This window comes from Bombina bombina, chromosome 10 (genome assembly GCF_027579735.1).
Source record: "Bombina bombina isolate aBomBom1 chromosome 10, aBomBom1.pri, whole genome shotgun sequence".
Lineage (NCBI taxonomy): Eukaryota > Metazoa > Chordata > Amphibia > Anura > Bombinatoridae > Bombina > Bombina bombina.
Window position 1 is genome coordinate 81,319,327 of NC_069508.1, and position 12,664 is coordinate 81,331,990.

A 12,664-nucleotide genomic window follows, 5' to 3' on the forward strand; every position below is an offset into this window, starting at 1 on the left:
AACAAAAATTATGCTTACCTGATTAATTTTTTTATTTACGGATACGGTGGGTCCACGGCCCGCCCTTCATTTTAAAACAGTTATTTTTAACTTTAACCTCAGGCACCTTAGGCACCTTGTGTTATTTTTTTTTTAGTTTTTCGCCATTTTCTTTCAGTCAAATGACTGGGGATTGTGGGAGAGGAAGTGATACTTAACAGCTTTGCTTTGGTGCTCTTTGCCACCTCCTGCTGGCCAGGAGTGATATTCCCAATAGTAATTGATGATTCTGTGGACTCACCATATCCAGAAATAAATGAATTTATCAGGTAAGTATACATTTTGTTATCTCATACTAGTCTCCATTAAGGTTGATGTGGTTTTAAGGGCTCTTGGAGTTTAGGGATCCTTGACGCCTCCTAGTGGTCAGAAGTATAATTTCCATGAGTAATTAATTGTAGACTCTCACCACTATGACATAAATGAATTTATCAGGTAAGCATAACATATAATTTTCATAACACTGTACACAGATTTTTCATTACTTTTAATATATGTTTTATACTTCTTAGGGATTATACCAACTAAGCCTTTAATGAGGAGAGATCAAATAGAGGGCCAAACTGCTTCCTCTGAGCCCTTTGAGCACATGACACAACCAATAAGAGATTCTGGAATTCCATTATCTGAACCTCGTGTGATGTGGGGAACTGAGTCTTACCAACATAAAGATCTTCATCAGGTTGCCACTTCCCCTAAAGCACCAGAAAATGCTATAGATTTCAGGTAATATATTTTACAAATTATTTATTTTTTCTTTCTTAAGATGGTGAGATTCCACAAGATCATCACATGATGGATTACAGTTATTCATTTGGAGGAGGGAAATCACTCCCACATTCTATAGCTTTTAAACCCTCTCACTCTCCCAGAATTCCTCAGTAATTTCCCTTCCTGACAGAGTGAGTTTAAATTCTGAAACACTGATCTACAAGATACAGAAAATAATTATTTAACTTGAGATCCTATTTCCATCTCAGAGAGCCTATAAAGTGGACAAAGTTTTTAGCTAAACTGTGGAAATATTTTTCTATTGTGAAGAGGTCACAGGCCTCCTAGATGAAATGTGGATTTATCCATCAATTCCCTTGTCCTACACAGTGCTTTTTCTTTCATGTAATTAGCAAGAGTCCATGAGCTAGTGACGTATGGGATATACATTCCTACCAGGAGGGGCAAAGTTTCCCAAACCTTAAAATGCCTATAAATACACCCCTCACCACACCCACAATTCAGTTTTACAAACTTTGCCTCCGATGGAGGTGGTGAAGTAAGTTTGTGCTAGATTCTACGTTGATATGCGCTCCGCCGCAAGTTGGAGCCCGGTTTTCCTCTCAGCGTGCAGTGAATGTCAGAGGGATGTGAGGAGAGTATTGCCTATTTGAATGCAGTGATCTCCTTCTACGGGGTCTATTTCATAGGTTCTCTGTTATCGGTCGTAGAGATTCATCTCTTACCTCCCTTTTCAGATCGACAATATACTCTTATATATACCATTACCTCTGCTGATTCTCGTTTCAGTACTGGTTTGGCTTTCTACAAACATGTAGATGAGTGTCCTGGGGTAAGTAAATCTTATTTTCTGTGACACTCTAAGCTATGGTTGGGCACTTTGTTTATAAAGTTCTAAATATATGTATTCAAACATTTATTTGCCTTGACTCAGAATGTTCAACTTTCCTTATTTTTCAGACAGTCAGTTTCATATTTGGGATAATGCATTTGAATTAATCATTTTTTCTTACCTTCAAAAATTTGACTCTTTTTTTCCTGTGGGCTGTTAGGCTCGCGGGGGCTGAAAAAACTTCATTTTATTGCGTCATTCTTGGCGCAGACTTTTTTGGCGCAAAAATTATTTTCCGTTTCCGGCGTCATACGTGTCGCCGGAAGTTGCGTCATTTTTTGACGTTATTTTGCGCCAAAAATGTCGGCATTCCGGATGTGGCGTCATTTTTGGCGCCAAAAGCATTTAGGCGCCAAATAATGTGGGCGTCTTATTTGGCGCTAAAAAATAAGGGCATCGCTTTTGTCTCCACATTATTTAAGTCTTATTTTTTCATTGCTTCTGGTTGCTAGAAGCTTGTTCTTTGGCATTTTTTTTTTCCCATTCCTGAAACTGTCATTTAAGGAATTTGATCAATTTTGCTTTATATGTTGTTTTTTCTCTTACATATTGCAAGATGTCTCACGTTGCTTCTGAGTCAGAAGATACTACAGGAAAATCGCTGTCTAGTGCTGGAGCTATCAAGCTAAGTGTATCTGCTATAATTTTTTGGTATCTGTTTCTCCAGCTGTTGTTTGTATTGCATGTCATGACAAACTTATTAATGCAGATAAAATTTCCTTTAGTACTGTTACATTACCTGTTGCTGTTCCGTCAACATCTAATTTTCAGAATGTTCCTGATAAACATAAGAGATTTTATTTTTTAAATCCATTAAGAAGGCTATGTCTGTTATTTCTCCTTCTAGTTTACATAAAAGTCTTTTAAAACTTCGCTTTTTTCAGATGAATTTTTAAATGAACATCAGCATTCTGATACTGATAATGGTTCTTCTGGTTCAGAGGTTTCTGTCTCAGAGGTTGATGCTGATAAATCTTTGTATTTGTTCAAGATGGAATTTATTCGTTCTTTATTTAAAGAAGTATTAATTGCATTAGAAATAGAGGATTCTGGTCCTCTTGATACTAAATCTAAACGTTTAATTAAGGTTTTTAAATCTCCTGTAGTTATTCCAGAAGTGTTTAATCTCCCTGATGCTATTTCTGAAGTAATTTCCAGGGAATGGAATAATTTGGGTAATTCTTTTACTCCTTCTAAACGTTTAAGCAATTATATCCTGTGCCATCTGACAGATTAGAGTTTTTTTGGGACAAAATCCCTAAGGTTATGGGGCTGTCTCTACTCCTGCTAAATGTGCTACTATTCCTACGATAGATAGTAATTCATTTTAAGGATCCTTTAGATAGTAAAATTGAATCCTTTCTAAGAAAAGCTTACTTATGTTCAGGTAATCTTCTTAGACCTGCTATATTTTTAGCGGATGTTGCTGCAGCTTCAACTTTTTGGTTAGAAGCTTTAGCGCAACAAGTAACAGATCATAATTTTATAGCATTATTATTATTCTATAACATGCTAATAATTTTATTGGTGATACCATCTTTTGATATCATTAGAGTTGATGTCAGGTATATGTCTCTAGCTATTTTAGCTAGAAAAGCTTTATGGATTAAACTTGGAATGCTGATATGTCTTCTAAGTCAACTTTGCTTTCCGTTTCTTTCCAGGGTAATAAATTATTATTTCAACTGTTCTGGAAGGAAGGGAACTTTTTTACTAAAGGATAAAAAATCTAAGGTAAATTTAGGTCTAATAATCATTTTTCGTTCCTTTCCTCACAATAAGGAACAAAAGCCTGATTCTTCATCCTCAGGAGCGGTATCAGTTTGGAAACTATTTCCAGTTGGGAATATATCCAAGCCTTATAGAAAACCTATAGCCAGCTCCTAAGTACCCATGAAGGTGCGGACCTTATTCCAGCTCAGCTGGTATGGGGCAGATTACGTTTTCTTCAAATAAATTTTGATCAATTCCATTCTCATTTTCTGGTTTTAGAACATTGTTTCAGAAAGGTACAGCATTGGCTTCAGTTAAGGCCTCCTGCTAAGAGATTTTTTTTTTTTTTTTTTTTTTTTTTTCTTTCCCGTGTCCCAGTTAACACAGCAAAGGCTCAGCATTTCTGAAATGTGTTTCAGATCTAGAGTTGGCTGGAGTAATTATGCCAGTTCCAGTTCTGGAACAGGGGCTGGGGTTTTATTTTTTCTCTTCATTGTACCAAAGAAGGTCAATTCCTTCAGACCAGTTCCGGATCTATCAATATTGAATCGTTATGTAAGGATACTAACATTCAGTTTCTGTAGGACTGTCCTGCCTTTTGTTTAGCAAGGGCATTATATGTCTACTATAGATTTACAGGATGTGTATCTGCATATTCCGATTCATCCAGATCACTTTTAGTGTCTGAGATTCTCTTTTTAGACAAGCATTACCAGTTTTTTGGCTCTACCGTTTGGCCTAGCCTCAGTTCCAATATTTTTTTTCAAAGATTCTCGGTGCCCTTTCTGTAATCAGAGAACAGGGTTTTGGTATTTCCTTATTGGACGATATCTGGGTACTTGCTCAGTCTTCTCATTTTCGAAGAATCTCATATGAATCGACTTGTGTTGTTTCTTCAAGTTCATGGTTGGAGGATCAATTTACCAATCAGTTCATTGATTCCTCAGACAAGGGTAACCTTTTTTAGGTTTCTAGAATAGATTCAGTGTCTATGACTCTGTCCTTGTCAGACAAGAAAAGTTTAACATTGATTTCAGCTTGTCAAAACCTTCAGTCACAATCATTCCCTTTGGTAACCTTATGCATGGAAATTTTAGGTCTTAGGACTGCCGCATCAGATGCGATCTCCTTTGCTCGTTTTCACATGCGACCTCTTCAGCTCTGTATGCTGAACCAATGGTGCAGGGATTACTCAAAGATATCTCACTTAATATCTTTAAACCGATTATACGACACTCTCTGCCATGGTGGACAGATCACCATCATTTAGTTCAGGGGGCTTCTTTGTTCTTCCGACCTGGACTATAATCTCAACAGATGCAAGTCTTACAGGTTGGGGAGCTGTGTGGGGGTCTCTGACGGCACAAGGGGTTTGGGAATCTCAGGAGGTGAGATTTCCGATCAAAATTTTGGAACTCCGTGCAATTTCAGAGCTCTTCAGTCTTGGCCTCTTCTGAAGAGAGAGTTGTTCATTTGTTTTCAGATAGACAATGTCACATCTGTGGCATACATCAATCATCAAGGAGGGACTCACAGTCCTCTGGCTATGAAAGAAGTATCTCAAATTTTGGTTTGGGCGGAATCCAGCTCCTGTCTAATCTCTGCGGTTCATATCCCAGGTATGGACAATTGGAAAGCGGATTATCTCAGTCGCCAAACGTTGCACCTGGGCGAATGGTCTTCACCCAGAGGTATTTCCTCAGATTGTTCAAATGTGGGAACTCCCAGAAATAGATCTGATGGCTTCTCATCTAAACAAGAAACTTCCCTGGTATCTGTCCGGATCCAGGGATCCTTGGGCGGCGGCAGTGGATGCATTATCTCTTCCTTAAAAGTGTCATCCTGCCTATATCTTTCCGCCTCTAGTTCTTCTTCCAAGGGTATTCTCCAATATTCTAAGGAATGCTCGTTTGTCCTGCTGGTAGCTCCAGCATGGCCTCACAGGTTTTGGTATGCGGATCTTGTCTGGATGACCTCTTGCCAGCTGTGGACTCTTCCGTTAAGACCCGTCTTTCTGTCTCAAGGTTCTTTTTTCCATCAGGATCTCAAAACCTTAATTTTAAGGTGTGGAGTTTGAACGCTTGATTCTTGGTCAAAGAGGTTTCTCTGACTCTGTGATTGATACTATGTGACAGGCTCGTAAATCTGTATCTAGAGAGATATATTATAGAGTCTGGAAGACTTATATTTCTTCAGGATGGTTTAGATAAAGGTTTGTCCCCAAGTTTCTTGAAAGACAAATCTCTGCTCTTTCTGTTCTTTTTCACAGAAGGATTGCTAATCTTCCTGATATTCATTGTTTTGTACAAGCTTTGGTTCGTATAAAACCGGTCATTAAGTCAATTTCTCCTCCTTGGAGTTGGAATTTGGTTCTGGGGGCTCTTCAAGCCCATGCATTCTTTGGTCATTATATTACTTTCTTGGAAAGTTTTGTTTCTTTTGGCCATCTCTTCTGCCAGAAGAGTCTCTGAATTATCTACTCTTTTTTGTGAGTCTCCTTTTCTGATTTTGCATCAGGATAAGGCGGTGCTGCGAACTTCTTTTGAATTTTTTACCTAAGGTTGTGAATTTTAACAACATTAGTAGAGAAATTGTGGTTCCTTCATTATGTCCTAATCCTATGAATTCTAAGGAGAAATCATTGCATTCTTTGGATGCTGTTAGAGCTTTGTGATATTATGTTGAAGCTATTAAGTCTTTCCGAAAGACTTCTAGTCTATTTGTCATCTTTTCCGGTTCTAGAAAATATCAGAAAGCTTCTGCCATTTCTTTGGCATCTTGGTTGAAATCTTTATTTCATCATGCCTATGTTGAGTCGGGTAACACTCCGCCTCAAAGGATTACAGCTCATTCTACTAGGTTAGTTTCTACTTCCTGGGCGTTTAAGAATGAAGCTTCGGTTGATCAGATTTGCAAATCAGCAACTTGGTCCTCTTTGCATACTTTTACTAAATTCTACCATTTTGATGTGTTTTCTTCTTCTGAAGCAGTTTTTGGTAGAAACGTACTTCAGGCAGTGGTTTCAGTTTGAATCTTCTGCTTATGTTTTTTCATTAAAAAATTTATTCTGGGTGTGGATTATTTTCAGCAGGAATTGGCTGTCTTTATTTTATCCCTCCCTCTCTAGTGACTCTTGTGTGGAAAGATCCACATCTTGGGTAATCATTATCCCATACGTCACTAGCTCATGGACTCTTGCTAATTACATGAAAGAAAACATAATTTATGTAAGAACTTACCTGATAAATTCATTTATTTCATATTAGCAAGAGTCCATGAGGCCCGCCCTTTTTTGTGGTGGTTCTGATTTTTTTGTATAAAGCACAATTATTCCAATTCCTTATTTTATATGCTTTCACACTTTTTTTCTTATCACCCCACTTCTTGGCTATTCGTTTAACTGAATTGTGGGTGTGGTGAGGGGTGTATTTATAGGCATTTTAAGGTTTGGGAAACTTTGCCCCTCCTAGTAGGAATGTATATCCCATACGTCACTAGCTCATGGACTCTTGCTAATATGAAAGAAATGAATTTATCAGGTAAGTTCTTACATAAATTATGTTTCTTTGTATGCTGGTGCTTTACCTCCAAGTGAAATGTGAAATTATCCACCAAACACAGCATATACAGATACTTGGCATCATGCTTGCACAGCTTTAGATGGCTGAGCTCTACTAATGAGGCAAGGTAGCACTGCAGAATATATTGGCCCTCTACAAATAACTTCTACTACTGATACTACTGATACTACTGCTACTACTACTACTACTACTACTACTACTACTACTACTACTACTACTACTAATAATAATAATAATAATAATAATAATAATAATAAGTGCGGTTTGGTAAGTAGAAGAGTACTTCTGTCCTCTACAAATCATGTGTGCATGGGAATAGCCAAAGTACACAACTTAAAGGGACAGTCAATACCAACATTTTTGTTGTTTTAAAAGCTATATAATCCCTTAATTAAAAATTCACCAGTTTTGCATAACCAACACAGTTATAATTATACACATTTTACCTCTGTAATTACCTTGTATCTAAGCCTCAACAGACTGCCCCCTTATTTCAGTTATTTTGACAGACTTGCATTTTAGCCAACCAGAGCTGTCTCCATTGTAAATTCATGAGCATGAGCTTAATTTTATCTATATGAAACACGTGACCTAATGCCCTCTAGTGGTGAAACACTATCAAAATGCATTTAGATTAGAGGCGGTCTTCAAGGTCTAAGAAATGAACATATGACCCTCCTAGAATTAGCTTTCAACTAAGAATACCAAGAGAACAAAGCAAAATTGGTGATAAAAGTAAATTGGAAAGTTGTTTAAAATTACATGCCCTATCTGAATCATGAAAGTTTTTTTATGGACTTGACTGTCCCTTTAATTTAAAGTTGCCCCTACTCTGAGCCTCCCCAGCTGGGCCAAGTTTGGTTTTCATGCCATAAATTGACGTTCCGTTACTCCTGGGGATTATACTACTGGCCACTAGGAGGAGGCAAATGTTCCAATATTCCAAGAGTCTTTATAACCCCTCCCACCTTAGTTGAAATTAGTATAGTCTTCGCAGGAGGAAGATGAACCAGGTGTTTGTGTGAGAGGTTCTCAAACCAATTTGAGGCCCAGTTTCCCCATAGAGAAGCACAGTCTGGACTGAGTGATGTTGTTGGAGAATGGGTAGAGAGACAAGAACACTGTATTGCCAAAGGTGTTTCACAGGCCATTCCCTAGCCACCTCCTGTTAGTTTGTTATACTAAATATTTATAGATAGATTGTGAGCGTGAGGTCCTTTGTTGACATGTATACAACACTGTTTTAACTATCTATTGGAAGCAGTTTTTTCATGCTTAGGGTTAGTCCAGTAATATAGATGCCTATCAGGTAAGTGTGGGGGTTGTTGTCGGCACCTGCTTAGCATATAGGCTATTCATAGGTACTCAATTATGGTTATATCATAGCCTCAAGCCAATTATATCAGGCATTTTAGGCATGATTTTTTGAAGTATCTTACTTTCATCCTATGTAGGGCTTTTTTTTTTTTTTTTTCTTCACATGTTGGCTTGTTTTTGTGCCTTTTTTTTTTTTTTTTTTTTTCTCTCGTGCACAGGATTAATTTGTGTGTAGTTTTTTTTTTTTTTTTCCTCTCCAGTTACATGAAGAGTCCATGATTCCATTCTTCACTGTTGGGAAATTCAACTCCTTGCCACCAGAAGGGAGGCAAAGACACCCAAGCATAGCTTAAGTATCCCTACCACAATCCCCAGTCATTATTTGCCTCCATAACAAGGAGGAAGCAAAGATAGTGTTCTGAAGAAATCAGAATAAAAGGCCTTTAATGTGTAGCTTCCCTTCAAAATAGCACTGGGGTTAATGCTGTGTCCATGTAAACCTCTTTAATAAGAGTATTGGTAGCTGTTAGCTGCTGGAGGTCACAGGGAACTTCTCTGTCCTCCAGCAATCTAATACTAACCCCCACCTGGAAACAAGTGTTAGTTACACTGCTTTCCTTCTACTTCAGGTCCCTGTCAGAAGTCTGGATGAAGCTGGCAGACCTGGAAGGCTGTGTCTGCTCCACAGCAGAGGCTCTAAGGGTAAATGTTTCTATCCTTCACAGGGTTGGAAGGGTTAAGACCCCTTGGGACTTAAACATTATTTTTAGTTAGGAGTTAAATTATATATGGGCAGCTTTCATTTCAGTGGCACTGCTGTAACGTTAAAGAGCTGACATACATCCTCTATTTAATTTCTACCAGCACTTTTATAGCAAGAGTACATGAGCAAGTGAGGTATGGGATATACAATCCTACCAGGAGGGGCAAAGTTTCCCAAACCTCAAAATGCCTATAAATACACCACTCACCACACCCACAATTCAGTTTTTACAAACTTTGCCTCCCTATGGAGGTGGTGACGTAAGTTTGTGCTTGTTATTCTACGTTGATATACACTTCTCAGCGTTTTGAAGCCCAATTCCTCTCCGAGTACAGTGAATGTCAGAAGGATGTGAAGGAAGTATCACCTTTTGAATGCAATGGTTTTCCTCACAGGAAATCTATTTAATAGGTTTTCTGTTATCGGTGGTAGAGATTAATCTCCTACCTCCCTTTTTCAGATCCACAATATACTCTCATATTCCATTACCTCTACTGATAACTGTTTCAGTACTGGTTTGGCTATCTGCTATATGTGGATGGGTGTCTTTTGGTATGTATGTTTTAATTACTTAAGACACTCTCAGCTATGGTTTGGCACTTTATGTATTAATACAGGGAGTGCAGAATTATTAGGCAAATGAATATTTTGACCACATCATCCTCTTTATGCATGTTGTCTTACTCCAAGCTGTATAGGCCCGAAAGCCTACTACCAATTAAGCATATTATGTGATGTGCATCTCTGTAATGAGAAGGGGTGTGGTCTAATGACATCAACACCCTATATCAGGTGTGCACAATTATTAGGCAACTTCCTTTCCTTTGGCAAAATGGGTCAAAAGAAGGACTTGACAGGCTCAGAAAAGTCAAAAATAGTGAGATATCTTGCAGAGAGATGCAGCACTCTTAAAATTGCAAAGCTTCTGAAGCGTGATCATCGAACAATCAAGCGTTTCATTCAAAATAGTCTACAGGGTCGCAAGAAGCGTGTGGAAAAACCAAGGCGCAAAATAACTGCCCATGAACTGAGAAAAGTCAAGCGTGCAGCTGCCAAGATGCCACTTGCCACCAGTTTGGCCATATTTCAGAGCTGCAACATCACTGGAGTGCCCAAAAGCACAAGGTGTGCAATACTCAGAGACATGGCCAAGGTAAGAAAGGCTGAAAGACGACCACCACTGAACAAGACACATAAGCTGAAACGTCAAGACTGGGCCAAGAAATATCTCAAGACTGATTTTTCTAAGGTTTTATGGACTGATGAAATGAGAGTGAGTCTTGATGGGCCAGATGGATGGGCCCGTGGCTGGATTGGTAAAGGGCAGAGAGCTCCAGTCCGACTCAGACTCCAGCAAGGTGGAGGTGGAGTACTGGTTTGGGCTGGTATCATCAAAGATGAGCTTGTGGGGCCTTTTCGGGTTGAGGATGGAGTCAAGCTCAACTCCCAGTCCTACTGCCAGTTTCTGGAAGACACCTTCTTCAAGCGGTGGTACAGGAAGAAGTCTGCATCCTTCAAGAAAAACATGATTTCCATGCAGGACGATTCTCCATCACACGCGTCCAAGTACTCCACAGCGTGGGTGGCAAGAAAGGGTATAAAAGAAGAAAATCTAATGACATGGCCTCCTTGTTCACCTGATCTGAACCCCATTGAGAACCTGTGGTCCATCATCAAATGTGAGATTTACAAGGAGGGAAAACAGTACACCTCTCTGAACAGTGTCTGGGAGGCTGTGGTTGCTGCTGCACGCAATGTCGATGGTGAACAGATCAAAACACTGACAGAATCCATGGATGGCAGGCTTTTGAGTGTCCTTGCAAAGAAAGGTGGCTATATTGGTCACTGATTTGTTTTTGTTTTGTTTCTGAATGTCAGAAATGTGTATATGTGAATGTTGAGATGTTATATTGGTTTCACTGGTAAAAATAAATAATTGAAATGGGTATATATTTGTTTTTTGTTAAGTTGCCTAATAATTATGCACAATAATAGTCACCTGCACACACAGATATCCCCCTAAAATAGCTAAAACTAAAAACAAACTATAAACTATTTTCCAAAAATATTCAGCTTTTTGAAAGTTCTAAATATATGTATTGTACTTATATTTGCCATCAGTCAGGTTTATGTATATTTCCTTTTACAGTTTTTCATATTTGGGAAAAAAACATATTTAGGGAAATATTTTTCTTACCTGGGGTATAGTCTTTTTTTTTCAAATTGACTGCTTTTTCATTACATTTTCGCGGGCAAAATTATGCTATCGAGGCACAACATGCTGATGTTTATTGCATCATTCTTGGTGCAATATGTTTTTTGGCGCTAAGGTACGTCCAGTGACACAAGTTTGTCATTTCCGGCGTCTTAGTTTTGGGCACTTTTCATAGTTTTCTCTTATGCATACATTACATAGGAGCCCTGGGACAGGCACTATTCCCTTCTGTTCATTTTATTAATATGTCCAGGCTATGTGCAATTGTTCTAGAGTTGTTTTTTTCCCCCCCCTGATAATCCTTATAAAAGCACATTCAATTTATGGGAACACTTAGTTTAACATGTTATTTTTTATATATTAAATAAGAAGGGATAGCTAATCCTTGTGGTTATTTATTAATTTAAAATAATATCTTTACTTTATACTAAATATAATTCTAAATTAGTCATCTCTATGGTAATACCACTAAACAAATACAAGTCAGTTGTGAAATAAACTCCATGACAGGGTCTCCATTTTTCCCCAAACCAATATATGTTAATAATAATAATAATAATATAAATATTTACAGGTATATATACACAGTCCACATATTTAAGACAGGGCAACTCTACTACAATAACCCCAGTTTGTCCAACACTGCTAAAATAATCATAGGAATATACTTAGCCACATTTTCCAAAGTGTCCACCATCAGCCATCTTTCCAGGATAAGTAAGATACGAAAAGAGAGAGAGAGTGCTCCACCCTTCTATACCACAATACAATAGGGAGTGGTCTATCAACTGCAAGTCAAAGGCCACTGGGAGTGTCTTTAGTTTAGATGTCTGGGGGGAAGGGGTTTTACTAACAGCTAGGTCAGAAAGCTATTTCACCACATCCCCTCACTTTTTCTTCTCCTATGTTGCCCCATTTTCTAGTTGTACCTACTAGTACAGAAGAACACAGTGGAAGCGAAAACCTTACAGGGAAAATTCTCCCACCACCCCTTAGGGATATCATTCCCTCGGCAATATGAGCTCTTCTGTACTTTCCTAGGACTGTCAATTCCTAGTCTAACTTTATACAATTCATTATAAAAAAATGCATTTAAAATGATACATAGAAACACAAAATCCTATGCTAAACCCTATTAGCAACATTTATACAATGGTCTTAAAAATTGAGAAAAAATAAACTTCATGTGTGAGTGCGTGAGTGTGGGTACACTAGATGGGTATGCGTGCAGTAAAATCCTTATTAATAAAGTGTGAATTGTGCCTGTAAAACAAACGTTATAATGGTTCACTGTAGTTCTTTGTTGTCATCTTCTGGTCCTTGCTTTTGCTTTACCAATCGTCTCTCTTTGAACCACTTTGTTTTTTTCCAAGACCCTCAAAGGAATTAAAATAGATTAAAACCAGGCATAT

At 38.2% G+C, this 12,664-nt stretch overlaps 1 protein-coding gene across 1 annotated transcript in view; it reads left to right on the plus strand.

The window, feature by feature from the left end:
* Positions 1-12,664, plus strand: part of LOC128640804 (protein PRRC2C) — a 1,245,292-nt gene that overhangs the window by 129,659 nt on the left and 1,102,969 nt on the right. The window contains exon 3 of the mRNA XM_053693223.1: positions 552-765. Within this exon, the coding sequence (XP_053549198.1) occupies positions 552-765 (214 nt within the window). The remainder of the gene's footprint in view (positions 1-551; positions 766-12,664) is intronic.